Genomic DNA, 17,014 nt, shown 5'->3' on the forward strand with positions numbered 1-17,014 from the left:
TGTTCTTTCTTTTGTTAATGTATTGTATCACGTTGATTGATTTGCAGATGTTGAACCAACCTTGCAGCCCAGGGATAAATCCCACTTGGTCGTGGTGAATAATCCTTTTAATGTACTGTTGGATCCTATTGGCTAGTATTTTGGTGAGAATTTTTGCATCCATGTTCATCAGGGATATTGGTCTGTAATTCTCCTTTTTGATGGGGTCTTTGTCTGGTTTTGGGATCAAGGTAATGCTGGCCTTATGAAATGATTTGGAAGTTTTCCTTCCATTTCTATTTTTTGGAACAGTTTCAGAAGAATAGGTATTAATTCTTCTTGAAATGTTTGGTAGAATTCCCCTGGGAAGCCATCTGGCCCTGGGCTTTTGTTTTTTGGGAGATTTTTGATGACTGCTTCAATTTCCTTAGTGGTTATAGGTCTGTTCAGGTTTTCTATTTCTCCCTGGTTCAGTTTTGGTAGTTGTTACATCTCTAGGAATGCATCCATTTCTTCCAGGTTATCGAATTTGCTGGCATAGAGTTGCTCATAATATGTTCTTATAATTGTTTGTATTTCTTTGGTGTTGGTTGTGATCTCTCCTCTTTCATTCATGATTTTGTTGATTTGGGTTATTTCTCTTTTCTTTTTGATAAGTCTGGCCAGGGGTTTATCAATCTTGTTAATTCTTTCAAAGAACCAGCTCCTAGTTTCATTGATCTGTTGTACTGTTCTTTTAGTTTCTATTTCATTGATTTCTGCTCTGATCTTTATGATTTCTCTTCTCCTGCTGGGTTTAGGCTTTATTTGCTATTCTTTCTCCAGCTCCTTTAGGTGGAGGGTTAGGTCGTGTACTTGAGACCTTTCTTGTTTCTTGAGAAAGGCTTGTATTGCTATATACTTTCCTCTGAGAACTGCCTTTGCTGCATCCTAAAGATTTTGAATAGTTGTGTTTTCATTTTCATTGGTTTCCATGTATTATTTTAATTCTTCTTTAATTTCCTGGTTGACCCATTCATTCTTCAGTAGGATGCTCTTTAGCCTCCATGTATTTGAGTTCTTTCCGAATTTCCTCTTGTGAATGAGTTCTAGTTTCAAAGCATTGTGGTCTGAAAATAGGCAGGGAATGATCCCAATCTTTTGGTACTGGTTGAGACCTGATTTATGACCTAGGATGTGATCTATTCTGGAGAATGTTCCATGGGCACTAGAGAGCAATGTGTATTCCATTGCTTTGGGATGGAATGTTCTGAATATATCTGTGAAGTCCATTCGGTCCAGTGTGTCATTTAAAGTCTTTATTTCCTTGTTGATCTTTTGCTTAGACAATCTGTCCATTTCAGTGAGGGGGGTGTTAAAGTCCCCCACTATTATTGTACTGTTGTCAATGTGTTTCTTTGCTTTTGTTATTAATTGGCTTATATAATTGGCTGCTCCCATGTTAGGGGCATAGATATTTACAATTGTTAGATCTTCTTGTTGGATAGACCCTTTAAGTAGGATATAGTGTCCTTCCTCATCTCTTATTACAGTCTTTGGTTTAAAATCTAATTTGTGTGATATAAGGATTGCCACCCCAGCTTTCTTTTGGTGTCCATTAGCATGGTAAATAGTTTTCCACCCCCTCACTTTCAATCTGGGGGTGTCTTTGGTTCTAAAATGAGTCTCTTGCAGACAGCATATCGATGGGTCTTGTTTTTTAATCCAATCCGATAGCCTGTGTCTTTTGGTTGGGGCATTGAGCCCATTTACATTCAGGGTAACTATTGAAAGATAGGAATTTAGTGCCATTGTATTGCCTGTAAGGTGACTGTTACCGTATATTGTCTGTGTTCCTTTCAGGTCTATGTTGCTTTTAGGGTCTCTCTTTGCTTAGAGAACCCGTTTCAAGATTTCCTGTAGGGCTGGTTTTGTGTTTGCAAATTCCTTTAGTTTTTGTTTGTCCTGGAAGCTTTTTATCTCTCCTTCAATTTTCAATGACAGCCTAGCTGGATATAGTATTCTTGGCTGCATATTTTTCTCATTTAGTGCTTTGAATATATCCTGCCAGTCCTTTCTGGCCTGCCAGGTCTCTGTGGATAGGTCTGTTGCTAATCTAATGTTTCTACCATTGTAGGTTACATATCTCTTCTCCCGAGCTTCTTTCAGGATTTTCTCTTTGCCTATGAGACTCGTAAGCTTTACTATTAGATGTCGGGGTGTTGACCTATTTTTATTGATTTTGAGAGGGGTTCTCTGTGCTTCCTGGATTTTCATGCCTGTTTCCTTCCCCACATTAGGTAAGTTCTCTGCTATAATTTGCTCCATTATATCTTCTGCCCCTCTCTCTCTTTCTTCTTCTTCTGGGATCCCAATTATTCTAATGTTATTTCGTCTGATGGTATTGCTTATCTCTCGAATTCTGCCCTCGTGATCCACTAGTTGTTTATCTCTCTTTTTCTCAGCTTCTTTATTTTCCATCATTTGTTCTTCTATATTACTGATTCTCTCTTCTGCCTCATTTATCCTAGCAGTTAGTGCCCCCATTTTTTATTGCACTCATTAATAGCCTTTTTGATTTCTACTTGGTTAGATTTTAGTTCTTTTACTTCTCCAGAAAGGGTTTCTCTAATAACTTCCCTTCTTTTTTAAAGCCCAGCTAGTATCTTTAAAGTGATGATTCTGAACCCTAGCTCTGACATTGTACTAATGTCCATATTGAGTAGTTCCCTGGCAGTCGGTACTACCTCTTGTTCTTTTTGCTGATCTTCCGGGGAGGGGCCTGTTGTCGAGGTTTCCATATGTCTTTGCTGGAGGCGGAATTGCCCCGCCTTTGCCCCCTCCCGGTTAAGTAATCTGCTTGGGTTTGCTCTCCAGAGCTTTTGTTCCCTGCAAGCTTTCCGTACAGCTTTGGAGGCGGAGAGTGAATATGGTGGCCTCCCAATCTCTGCCCTGGAGGAGCCGAGAACTCTGGGCCCCGCTCCTCAGTGAGCCCCCCATTTACATTCAGGGGTAACTATTGAAAGCTAGGAATTTAGTGTCAGTCACTCCCGTCTCCCCGGTCTCCGGCCACACTCCGTGCTCACCCGGCCTGTGACCGCGCGTTTCTATCTCTGGCATCCGACCCCGGGTGGAGTCTCCAACCCAGCAGATCCCTGCGGTGCACTCCCGCGCGGCTCCTCCGGGGGGAGGAAGATGAGTCTCCCCGGATCTGCCGCTTGTTGGGTCCTTGCTGGAGCAGCAGTTGCCCACTGTGCCGGGGATCACAGTTTATGGCAACCCCGATCTGAGAGCCCGCGCCTGGGCTCCACCTCTGCAGCCAGCTTCCCTGCTCCATTACCTGGAGCTCTGCCACAATCAGGCAGCCCCGGTCTTTCTGTGACCCCGAGGGTCCTGAGACCACACTGTCCCGGAGGGTTTCACCCCCCGCTTAGCCACCAGAGTGACGTCCCTCAGCGGAGCAGACTTTTAAAAGTTCCGATTTTGTGCTCCATGGTTCTATCACTTGCCAGAAGCGGCCGACGGAAGCTCCTCCCCCGCTGTCTATCCTCCCAAATATCACCTTGGATTCACGTCTTACCTTCCAGAAAGTGGTCGCTTTTCTTTTTTTTTTCCTTTTTTTTTTTTAAAGATTTTATTTATTTATTTGAGAGAGAGAATGAGACAGAGAGAGAGAGCATGAGAGGGGGGAGGATCAGAGGGAGATGCAGACTCCCTGCTGAGCAGGGAGTCCCATGCGGGACTCGATCCCGAGACTCCAGGATCATGACCTGAGCCGAAGGCAGTCGCTTAACCAACTGAGCCACCCAGGTGCCCAGAGGTCGCTTTTCTGATGAGAGAGTTGTTGCTATTCTTTTCTTCGATCTCCTATTGAGTTTGTAGGTGTTCAGAATGGTTTGATCCCTATCCAGCTCAATTCCTGGGAGGAGACGAAATCCAGGTCTCCTACTCCTCCACCATCTTCCAGAATCTATCTTTTTAACCAATAGGGTATATACTGCCTCTTGGGTGGTGTACTTTGTATAAACTATAGAAATCGGTATTAAGATACATCTAACAATTTCAGGATGGGAATATATGATAGTAATGAATATATTTCTTTTGTTACTGTGACATCCAGGCTAGAACGTTAGGACAAAATGTTGTTGAAGCTACAAGTGAAAACTCATTCCACACAAGTCATTCTATCGTACCTCGTAGTATTCTTTATCTTAAAAAGATCTTTACAAAGCTAGGTAGCCCCTAACTTCTTACAGAAATACCTTTTTTTTTTTAATACACTCACATACTAAATGAAATATCAGTTAACTTACGTTATATCATTCTGAATACTGTAATAAATTAATATGTTCCTATAAACTTCTGTCTTATTACAGCTGTTTGAATTGAGCAGAATCTCCAAAGCCCAGGTTTTAAATGCAATGCTTTTAGAGTTAGCTAACAAAGCCAATATGAATTAAGCACTCAAAAAGTATATAATTGAAATGCTGCTATAACTTAAAGTACTCATGTTACCACTATTGATGTTTTTATTAAGACATAATTCAACATTAATTTATTTTAAATCTTTGCCACTACCCAACTGAAAAACAGATAAAATTAAAACAGTGCAGGAGAGTGGCACTCCTTTGAGAATGCTGTAGATGTAGGTGCTTGAATGTTGGTGCACCTACTCTGTTTTACAATTGTTTCTTTGGGGATTCCGTTTTTACGTAGCATTTGGGAAATCTAAAATTTCTAAAAGCTTTTGTATTTGCGAGCCAGAATACCCTAGGGATGTTTTCTCTAGTTTTATATTTGAATTCCCCTTGAATGATTTCTGTTTGTGTGAACAGCAAACCCTATTCGTTGAAAAGCCTTAAGATTATTTATGCCATTACTAGATTACATAATAGTGTGTATTTTAAGGCTTACTACAGGCTAATGTTCAATCTGAGATTGATTACCCATAGCTCTATTTTTGCTAAAATGCAAGTCAAAATTTAAGCATGAAAAGTAAGAGTTACAACATTCAGTTAAAGAAACCTTATTTCAAAAGCCCTTTATGATGTTAAAATTTGCAGAAAAGTTTGTGACTTTTTTCTCTAGCTGTGTGTTCTGTAGTCACAAAGAAAGAAAGTTTTAAAATGATTTTAAATCAGTCTAGAGGGATGATAGGGTTTCATATAAATTTTCCAGCTAACAAACATCTGATTTTTATCCCATCATAACTTTGCAATTTCAGATCTCTTGTAGCAATGTCTTAGAAATTGTACACCGGTTTCTGTTGCTACTTCTGGCCATATCTTCTTTGCCCCAATTTAAATTGCAGAAGGTCATGGGAGATGAACTAGACAATCTCTTCACTTGAAATTGGCACACATTGGCCAGACTCCACTATCAGGGGCAGGTGTTAGTGTCTGTTGGTGGGTTTTGTCTCAGCAACACATGCACCTTAACGTACAACATGCTTATGGGTGGTGGCCTCTCAACCTCCCTCTTACTTGATGCATTTGGTCACTACATTGTCATTAGAAAGATCTCTGGCTTCCATTGTTCTGGTTGCCTTCTTTGTTATAGAAATTTGCCTTTAAACACTGATATTTTCCTTGTATAGTTCCCCTGGTAGAGTCCTAGATACTCACTGTTGATTCTGTTTGTGATATTTTGGTGACTTTATAACACCAATGACAGACATCTGAGGTTGCAGGCAGTGTGCTAAAAATATTTGCATGAATCTTAATGAAAATGACCTAGTTCTTTTGATACTTATCCACAGCAACGGATTACCATTGAGCCCGGGACATCTTATAGACTGCAAGGGCTGAAACCCAACAGTTTGTACTACTTCCGTCTGGCCGCACGCTCTCCTCAAGGCCTGGGTGCTTCCACGGCTGAAATATCAGCCAGAACCATGCAGTCAAGTAGGTGTCTCTCTTTGCTTACTTTCTGCCCTTTTTCATTAGGGGGTGTTGCAGCCTTCCCCACCCCCCGGCCAACAAACAAATTGGCTAATTAATAAGTTAGACAGTCAGTAGTTTCTATGCTAGTAAGCATCCAACTTTGGGGATTACAACCATGACCTATGTTGGTTTCCAACTTGGTCCAAATAGCAGATCCCATTCTCTCCCTTCCTAAACTGAAAGAAGTCAGAGGAGTTAGAAGACTTCCCTCTGGAAAATGAATTAAAGTTCCACCAGGCCCTGTGTAATGATTTATAAGGCTGTACAGCAATATTCTGGTTGAGAACACTGCCAAATAATCACAAGAGGGCTTAACAAACTAAAGAGGTTAACAAAAACCAAACTTGTAAGCTTTTTAAGCACACAGGTGGTTTTTCTTTAAAGTTCATTTTATTTATTTATTTATTTATTTATTTATTTATTTATTTATTTATTTATTTTAGCGGGGGGTGGGAGAGGGACAAATGGAGAGAAAGAGTCTTAGCAAGCTGTACAGCCACGCAGAGCTGGATGTGTGGCTGGATCTCACGAACCTGAGATCATGACCTGAGCTAAAATCAAGAGTCGGACGCTTAGCCAACTGAGCCACCCAGGCGCCTCCTAAGCACACAGGTTTTAACTTTGCTAACAAACAGGTTTTTATTTCATGTATTTATTTCTACTCAGAGAAAAGCTCAGCTCTTGTGACTACTTTGTTATTAACTCCGCAAGTAGTACACGTGGAAATTTGGAACATTCGTAGAAAATCTGTATTTGGGCAAATTCAGGAACAATGGAATAATCACAAGTACATTTGCAATCCTAAATTGTATTTTGTTTCCTCAGGTTCAATTTCTTTTTGGAACTGTTGCCCTAGAGCATAGTTGTGTTTATCACAATGGGGGTTCATTGTGTCCAGGGAAGATTGCTTTGTGTAAAGTATTATATGGAAGTTTATTTTTGATGGAAAGTTTGGTGACTTATAATAATACTATGGTTTCCTCTTTACTAGTAAGTTTCTATAATTAGTCTATTAAACAACCATTGACCTTGAATTGAACAGTTTTATGGAGTTATTTCCCTAAGTATTTTTTTGATACTTTATATTTTATATGTGATTTTTAATAGTTATATATGCAGTAGATATGTGTAATCTCAATACATTGAATTTTGTAAAGAGGATGCTCTGCTGACCTAAATATTAGACCTAGCAGCAAACATGAAATTTATATTTTCTAAAAAATGAATTTTCTTTCATATAAGCAAGTCTATATTCCGTAGAAATTTAAAATCTTTCAGGGTTTTTTGAAAATAAAAGTTATTTTCTTTCTCTTTCTCAAAACATGCCTGTTGGTACAAAAAGTATTAGGATCCTATTACTTAATCCATTAGTGATTATGGTCTATTTCCGTAAAATTCCCTTTCTTTTAAACAATGAAGCATGTAAATTAATGCAATTTTGTATTGGGCTTTGAATTCCAGGCAGACTAGTAAGTAATATTGTAGAAGATAACTCTTAAACTCAGACATTTAATTAAAAGAAATGTGACATGTTTCAATATTCTGTTTTGCATGGTTTACAAAATTGACTTTTTTGCATGCATGCATACATACCTACCTATTTACATGCATAGAGACAGAATGGACATTTTATAACCACATCAAAAGCTTATCTACTTTTTATTTTATTAAAGTAAAAGGTTCAAGAGATGTTGAATATATTCTCACAGAATAGGTCTGAAGGTAGCAATGTAGTAAAAACCAAATCAGCTTTTTAAAAAGAATTACAAATGAGTCCTTACTGTTACATGAACAACTCAATTTATTATGAATAATGATAATGCATATGAAATGGTTTTATAACTTGAAACATAAGAACATGTAATCAGAATCCATAAAGATGATAGATATTTTCGTGATTTTGCAAATCTTACTCCAAATTTTCAAGATTGTCATATGAGAATTTCCTTTTCGTCGGTATAGGGAGCTTTCATTTTGATTGACAGTCATGAAGAACCCAAGACATGTAAATTAAAAAAGACTGATAATCCTGTAAACAATTGGATATACCTGACACTACATGATATTAAGACCCACAAGATCTAAGGAAATACCCAAGCTACATATTCACAACACGAAATTAGAAATGAGTTACTCAATCTACCACATCAATTGCCTTAAAATAAATAAATAAATATATATATATGTATATCTTATCCCTCTTATTTGTCCTTTAGGAATTACAAATTATTAACTTTAAAAATAATTTATGACAATGGTTGCATTGCTCTTATTGCTTTTTTAATTTTCTCAAATGATACGTTTGGGTAATTTGATGGAAAATAATTGCTCAGAAAGTGACCATTTTATTTTAGAATGGACAATAAGAAAGTTTCTCTCTTAACTCTTATGTAAATTCTACTTTATATGAATAATTACATACAAAATGAAAGAAATTTTGCACATAAGTCATATCTTTTCCAGGTGGTTCTCAGGATTCTTTTTTAAACAGTTCTTTTTCATGGCTGTGTTACTGACAATTTGTAAGGGATAGATGATTATTATTGATTTTACCAAAATTTGTTGGTGGAATCTAATTCTTTACTAGCAATGGTGTCTCAAGAAGAGTTATAATAATTTTTTTAAAAAGCTGAAAGCTGACGTAGGGTAAGTACAAGTTACAGTCAGAATCAACAAGCCTGACATTACCCTCGGGTAGGTAAATCTTGGACTGCATTTCCATCCTTTATTGATTCTGCATGCTCACTGTATACAGGCTACAATCCATGCTAGATTAACATCTTTCCTTAAAACTGGTCAGGCTGACTCAGGTTTTCGCATAGTCAGAGGGAGCGCTCTTATATTGGGGCTTTTATTTCTTTTCCCTTTTTTTTTTTTTTTTTTAACTGGAATTGGTGGAAGGGCATCTAACAGTTATTGCAACTCTTTATACCTGAAAACCCTTTCACAAGTGAATGCTGTGTATGAACCACCCTCATTCCAGAATGCAGCCGTGAAAACAGCATCTATGAAGCATCATCAGACTCTCGTGTCATAAATCTTGCAATATTTACAGGTGTTTTTAAAGTTGGGTAGTCTGTACAGTAGGGCTGGGGAATACTGAGGGATTGGTTTAGAAGAACAATTTAAATTGCAGGTAGGTAATTTTATTTGAGGCTCTATTATCTCAAGGTTTCATGTTCACATATTCCCCCTTCCCATTATTTAACAATTATTTTTGGTCATTTATTCATTTTTTGGTTTATTCATGTTACTAAGCCAAGGTAACTAAATTTAAATTTTTATTTTAAGTTTCAAAGCCTTGTTTTCATTTTGTTGCCCTTATTGTTCGTTTATTTATTTTTGCCTTTTCTTTTGTTTTATCATTTTTTTTTTCCAACCACTCCTGTCCTTTCACTCAAACCCTCCTTTAACTCACTACCAAAATAAGAGCCGTCAGCTCCTCCTCAAGACATTAGTTGCACCAGCCCAAGTTCCACTAGTATTTTGGTAAGTTGGCAACCTCCGCCAGTGGAAAAACAGAATGGCATTATTACTGAATACTCCATCAAGTACACCTCAGTGGATGGGGAAGATGATAAACCTCATGAAATTTTGGGCATTCCTTCGGACACTACTAAATACCTTTTGGAACAGCTGGAAAAATGGACTGAGTACCGCATCACTGTGACAGCCCACACAGACGTCGGCCCTGGCCCTGAGAGCTTCTCCGTGTTGATTCGAACTGATGAAGATGGTATGTTGCCTCTGCTACGTCAGCTTGCACCCTTCTGACACAATCTTGGTCTGCTGTCTTTTGATAGGCTAACAGTAATCAGCTTTTCTCTGCTCATCTTTTTTTACCCAGCATCGCTGTAACTTCAGTAATTTTTGCCAAAGACCTATCTTTGCTGCAGCCTGGGCATTTTTTTTTTTTTTCCAATCTCAACACAATAATTTGCTTCCCTTTAAAGGAACAGTTTGCTCCTATGACCTTGTAATCCAGGCCGTTTTCTGTACTTCCGTCTAAAGTCTTCTGCGTTTTTCTTGGCCTTTTTTAGTCACTTCTTTTACATTTTGAAGTTAACTTTTCAAATCTGCCTTCTTATCTTCTTGTTGCCTTTTTGTCTTGCATATTTCAGAGACACTGATGCTCGACATTCAATTTTTGGCATCTGTTGTTTGGAAAACCTTTGATATGAGAAAAAAAGAAGAAAACCGATATAATCAAGGATCTTTTTATTCTGCTAAAAAGAAATCTTTAAAAAAACACACAACAATCAACAACCAGTTTTTGTTATTATTTCAATGCTACTCCTCTTTGTGCTTTAATGCTTTGAGCCTCAAAGCATCTTCCTTGGCTTTTGTACATTTTTTACATGTTTTTCTATTTCTCTGATACTCTTTTTTTCTTCCATTTTTTTTTTTTTTTTGGCATCGGTCATGTTTTTTGATCTTTTCTTAAAAGGTAGAGCAGATTGGTTGAGCATTTTCATTGCTTGAAAATGTTTGTATTCCACAAAGGAAACATAGTGGGTCTGCCCATTTTTTTTTTTTTTTTAACCTAAGTAAAGAAAATACTCAGACTGGGTGGGACAAGTGCCTATAATCTTCTTTTATCCAATGATGTTGTTCCAGTTCCTAGTGGTCCTCCTCGAAAAGTCGAGGTAGAGGCTGTCAACTCAACATCTGTTAAAGTCTCATGGCGCTCACCTGTGCCCAATAAGCAGCATGGCCAGATAAGAGGATACCAGGTGCATTATGTGAGGATGGAAAATGGTGAGCCCAAAGGCCAGCCCATGCTGAAGGATGTCATGCTGGCTGATGCACAGGTAAGCCTCTGAAATTACATACCTATGTTTTTATTTATTTATTATATTTATCTTAGTCTATACCTTGAAATGGACCCCCATTTTTTTATTTTTTTGACATTTAAAAAATCCTGTACAAAATTCTAGTTTTTAAAATACATGATGTGTATTAACCTTCTCAGTCAGAATTGACAGCATGTGAGGAAGTGAGTTGTAATGAAATGACACTCAAGCCTAATTAAAAACATGTAATTGTTTCCTTAAAATACAGGTACTCAACTCTCTACATTTATATCTGAGTTTGCCTTTCTGACTTCAAAAAAGTTGAATTGATTTTAATCAAAGTTATAAGAAGAATTCTAAGCAGCTGTGCTAGAACTATTTGAAATTAAATTGATCTAACTTCTAAATATATGACTTATTCTGTTGAAGAATAGACATTCTCACGTGGGGAGAGTTACCCAGATAGTATTTTATTTAGTACTTATTTATCAAACCATGTATTCAGAAGTAATTATTTCATTTCCCAGAAAAATGAAGGTAATGACAATGAAAAGTTAGAGTTTTCCAGGAAATAAATGGGATCCCCTATGTTAAGGCACATTTAGAAAAGTATGAAGAACAGTTGAGTGTGTGAGAAATTCTATTGATCCTCGGGTGGTAGTTTTCAACTATGCAGTCACTTGATTTTGTAATCTGTTGTTTAAAGCAGAGCATTACATGTTTCAATTTTTTTGTGTGTGTAAAGGGTTTCAAAGATAATACCATAATAAATTCACCTGTATCCTATGTAGTTACTTGAAAAGAAGAGGAAGATTTCAATTAATAGCTTCTACTGGGGATTGCATATAACCTGTGGATAGCTTCACTATACTGGGTCCAGTAGTGATGGGATGTTATGAATAGGGGAGTACTATGCTTATCTAGCAAATCAGTATGTGGGCATGGAAAAGGAGGGGGTTTGGAAAATCTGAAATTTATTTCAGTAAAAAGTTCCTTCCTTGTGTCAAAGTGAGAAGGACTATGAGCCAAGTGAGAACTATTATGTCAGATTGCCAGATTTTGCATTCTTGTCTCTGTGCAAATAAAAGAGCAATCTACGTCCCTGTGGCTGTAAGGAAAACATCGACCCTAATGTTTTAATATAATCAACTCACAAAAATGCAGTTTTTCCTTTGGTTTTGAAACATTTTAACTAAAGGGATCTGGATGAGTTGTTCACTTAATCAGCTCCAAATCCAGTTGCATGGTTTTGAAGTCTACTTCTGTAAACTTATGTCTTTAGATTCATAGCCCTTTAGACTCTGGAAAAGGAGCATTGCTTTTTCTAAATATTCTGTACTGTCTGTGAAACAATACTCACAATATGAAATTAATAAAACCATTAAAGCCTATGTTTTCTTTTGTAAGTCTGAAATTATGAAAAAGAAAATGATATGGCCATGATGCTTTGATGTACTCCATCAGGTCCTAGATAATTTTACATTATAAACCTGTAGTTCTGTCAGTGTTTTGTGGAGGATGGTGGTTAATGGAATTATATGATACAAAATGCCTTAAATGTCAACACAATTTTCCCCCTCTCTTCTACTTTGGCTTTTCTTTATTAATTTGCCGATTTTTCTTATGTGTATGTTTATTTTATCTTATTTTTTTTATTATGTTATGTTAATCACCATACATTACATCATTAGTTTTTGATGTAGTATTCCATGATTCATTGTTTGCGTATAACACCCAGTGCTCCATTCAATATGTGCTCTCTTTAATACCCATCACTAGGCTAACCCATCCTCCCACCCCCCTCCCCTCTAGAATCCTCAGTTTGTTTCTCAGAGTCCATAATCTCTCATGGTTCATCTCCCCCTCATTATGTGTATGTTTTTTTTTTTTTTTAAAGATTTTTATTTATTTATTTGAGAGAGAGAATGAGAGACAGCATGAGAGGGAGGAGGGTCAGAGGGAGAAGCAGACTCCCTGCTGAGCAGGGAGCCCGATGCGGGACTCGATCCAGGGACTCCAGGATCATGACCTGAGCCGAAGGCAGTCGCTTAGCCAACTGAGCCACCCAGGCGCCCCTATGTGTATGGTTTTGATCGTTGTTCTTTTGTCCACCTCGTGTGTTCTCTTAATATTCATTGAAATTCCACTGCATCTTGCAAGACTTCCCTGGGGCTATAACATTCCAATATTTTATGAAAGGTGTTAATCTAATTAGTGACATAAATTAATTGCATAACATAGAGAAAAACTCAAAATAAATGTCATAAAGTAATGTATGATTAGAAACACTAGCTGTACGTTATACCTTATTGATTCATTCCAATGAATGAAAAATTCAAAAATTGCATTAGCTGATTTTAATTATAACAAATACAAAGCATATTTACTTTTGACCTCTCAGTTCGGGGTGAGGATGGAAGCATAACACACCTACTCTTTGGAATTTTATTGTACACACTTGCTTATTTTTTTGTTCTGTTTTTTTGTTTGTTTTTTTAATCTAAGGAAGGCAACATTGCCTTTGTAAGGCTACAGATTTCTCTTCATTTCTTTTTATTTTGTTTTCCTCTTCCCCAACCTTCTTAATCTCAATCAGTGGGAATTTGATGATACTACTGAACATGTGAGTAATTTTGGGCTGCTTTGTCAAAAAGAGATTATAAATGCTTGTTTTTTCTGTTACCCCTCTCTCACTTATTTGTCATATGTCATCACAGTTTGCTTGGATGCATGAACTAACAAATTATTTTTAAATTATCTTCATTATGTGGTATACTTTTAATTTAGATTTTTGTTTTATGAAATTGGCATGATTGCATACGAAATATCATGAGCTCATGTTGTTCTGATGGCTGCTACTAACTACCCTGTGACACAGTTAGAGGAGGCATGCTTTAAGTGGAGGCATCACAGACAAGAGATATCAAGCTGTGTGATATAGGCCACTCATAAATCCTACCCCAGGGTTACATCTTCAGTGGATAACACCATGCAGTTCTGGTACTAATTATATCAAGAAATGGCAATTCTGTTGTACTCATAGAAATTTGAGTTAAATTGAATGAGTCATGCCAAGAGGCAGAAAATATCTCACTGAGGGAGGAATTTTTTTAAATATTTCAGTGGCTGGATTATGTTATTTATTGAGACCTTATTACTATGTATAGGTTTCCTTGGGGGATATAGGATCCTAGGTGGCTAGGAAGGATGTAAAGTTCGGGAAAGTTCCATAAAATACAACAAAAGTCATGACCTCAAGCAATGTGTAATTAATTAATAAGTGAGTGGCGTTGTCAGTAAGAACTGTGAGTTCAGAGGCCATGGACCAAGAACGTAGAAGAGGTCTTGCAACTTTGTCGAGAACTTAAAAAATAAGTAAGGGTTGAAGAAGTGGAAAAGTGTGTGTGTGTGTGTGTGTGTGTGTGTGTATGTTGGAAAGTTGGAGGTAGGGATGGTTTTTTAAAGATGAGTATGTGAGACATAATCATTGAGGCAGGTCAAGAATGCGATATAGTCAAGTGACATGAGCTTGCCAATTCGACATGAATGAAGGGGTTCAGGTTAGTAAATTAGTGCTAAGTATGACTAAGACATAAATTTAATATAATGTTAGGAAAACCTGAAGTGTCAAACTAAAGAACTGGCTTTTAACTTCAGTACTGGAGAGATATAGAAAATTATTAAAAATAGAAATAAGATAAAGGCTGGTAAGTGTATTCTTTCATTTAGTAAATATTTTTCTTTTTGCTAAAATGCAGGGCTCTCACTGAGAATATTGGTAAATATAATGGGCAAGGTATCAGTTTTAATGGAACTGACACTGTTTTATAAACTTCTTTTACTGTAATCCATAGTAAGAAATGCATTATATGTCACGACCAATGCATTCGTATGTTTAAAATAAAGGTCTTACAAAATAATACCTTACTTATACATATATAAAATTTAATATTTTGTATGAAAGTTTATCCTATTTCTTTTCTAAAATGCTGGTCATGACTAAGTAAATTGATTTCATGACCTACTTAAATGGGTCATTACCTGCAGCTTAAAGCCAATGACATAGTGGATAGATTAGAGAGAAAGAAGATAGTAAACAGGGAAACAAATAAAAACAATTCTTTTGCTAACGTCATAACATAATAAAAATTCAATGAAGTTGAGGCAGCAAAAATGAAAAAGGGACAGTTTTGGTCAATATTTTAAAGGAAAAACTGGCAAAAACCCGCTAAGAATTTGAGGAAGAAAAAGAGATCAAGATCACTCGTAAGTTTGGAATATGCTATACCATTCGTTAAAGTATAGAAGCAAGGAGGGGAATTTACTCCTGGAAATGACATTTGAGCTTCAGTCAAGCTGAACTTGAGGGAACAATTGATAGTCAAAGGAAAATGTCCAGCACATATTTTCAATGGATATGCCACTGGAGCCCTGATGGGAAATCAGAACTAGAAATGAGTTTCAGACAGAAAAAATTCTTTAAGGTTTGGAAATGTGGGGTTTTTTTAGGACTTGAGAGAAACACAGCAGGCCGGTAACTGTTTCAGAACATCCGGGAATGCCAATTTTTAACAGGCAGGAAGTTGAATGGAGATATGCTAGGAGAAGGCAAAGAGATTGAGGAATGGTAGACATAGTATCAGCCACACTACCTCACAGAGGATACGGAAACCACCAAGGAAGTATGGCCACCGTTTAAAGAAAGAAAACATAACACAAGAGATGATGTGATCCAGGCAGATAGAGGTGTGTCCAGCTGCGATTATACCACTGCAGAGGGTTTGACCAGATTCAAATTACATTACTTGTGTTATCCTGGAACAGCCTATGTGAGAGGAAGGGCATGTGTGGTTAATCCCAATGTGATAAATGAAAAAGACTTATATAAGGCTCAGAGTATATAAATTTCTTGCCACACGATTTGGTGATAGAACCAAGCCCTGCTTCCCGCCCCCCCCCCCCCCCCAGCCTTGCCTACTTTCAGCAAAAATCCAGTAACATGTGAGAGGGACCCTGGAAACAATAATGTTATCATTTTCCCATCATAATTTCTGGAATACCCAGTATATCTGCTATTATTTAGAATGCTACTCTTGGGTGATTCGGATGGTTTTTATAGCCTCTGTAATATTAGTGAAGCCATTCCAAGGTCCTGAAAATAATATCTCTCTCCCAAATTTAGCCCATTCATCTGGCAGAATAATATTTCCAATGGCTGTTCAGGAGGATATCTGAAATTCTTAAATTTCCACTCCAGTGATATCCCTACTATTTTGAGAAAAGCACACAGTCAAAAGCTGTCATATTTGGGATCAGATTCAACAACTGAGTTCAGTGGTGCCCCTTACAGCCTTACACAGAAAAATCCTTCTGTCCTCCACACAATCCAGTCCATTCCATGAACTCTCACTTGCTTTGTCTTCAAATGTGGAAGACAATGACATTGTATTATTTCTTAAATCTAACCATATTCAACTTGAAAACATAGCTGTGCCAAATATCTGAAAGAGATCTTTATAGCTATGTGTTTTTTGTGGGGGGATGTGGGCATGTGTGTAGCAGCTCTAAAGAAAATAACAGAAGTTAGTAACTACTCTATGTAAAGAAGCCTACAATCTCCAGTTTGGAAGAACGGATCTAAGTTTTGTAACCCTCACAGTTTGGGGGCCCTAATTAAGAGAAATCTAGAGTTTTGATAAATAGTTTGTGACATTTAACATTTTCTAAATAGGATTAATTGAGCACAACTCCATGATGATGTGGTAAAAAAAAATATTGTTCTTTGGTTTTATGACCTACTCCAAATCACCAGAAAATTCTCCTTAGTGTATAATGATTTCAGTTCATAGTCTATATAATTAACCAATAATATGTTACTCTAGTCCTAAGAAACTTCTCTGGCTGTCAAGATATCTAGGTTCAACAGATCAGCCATTTGGCAAAATGCTAGCATGGTGATAAAACAGACTGCATTGGCATCAGCCCCATCACCGGTCTGTTGGCCAGGCTATAGAGGATGCATATTGAGAGCCCCTGGCATAATATCACTGCGGTTTATGGTTTGCTCACTATGAGCCAGGCATAGTTGTAAGTGTTTACCTGATATAACTCATTTAATCCTTCTATTATTCCAACTTTCACATGGGAAACTGAGGTACAGAGGGGGTTAACTCACCTGCCCTGGATCACCAAACTAGGAAATAAGGAGATGCAGGTTTAAATTCAAGAACTCAGGAGTTCTGGCCTCAGGTTTCATGTTTTTAACTACTACTTCTTAGGATTACCTCTTGCGATGGCTGAAGACCTCACTTTAATGTCAGC

General features: G+C 37.3%; 1 protein-coding gene across 1 annotated transcript in view; it reads left to right on the plus strand.

Annotated features, from left to right (window-relative positions):
• Positions 1 to 17,014, plus strand: part of PTPRD (protein tyrosine phosphatase receptor type D) — a 1,111,022-nt gene that overhangs the window by 921,064 nt on the left and 172,944 nt on the right. Inside the window, exons 13-16 of the mRNA XM_034987987.1 lie at positions 5,717 to 5,861; positions 9,331 to 9,636; positions 10,518 to 10,711; positions 13,290 to 13,316. Of these exons, the coding sequence (XP_034843878.1) occupies positions 5,717 to 5,861; positions 9,331 to 9,636; positions 10,518 to 10,711; positions 13,290 to 13,316 (672 nt within the window). The remainder of the gene's footprint in view (positions 1 to 5,716; positions 5,862 to 9,330; positions 9,637 to 10,517; positions 10,712 to 13,289; positions 13,317 to 17,014) is intronic.

Source organism: Mirounga leonina, unplaced genomic scaffold (assembly GCF_011800145.1).
Source record: "Mirounga leonina isolate KUSES-001 unplaced genomic scaffold, KU_Mleo_1.0 Mir_447, whole genome shotgun sequence".
NCBI lineage: Eukaryota > Metazoa > Chordata > Mammalia > Carnivora > Phocidae > Mirounga > Mirounga leonina.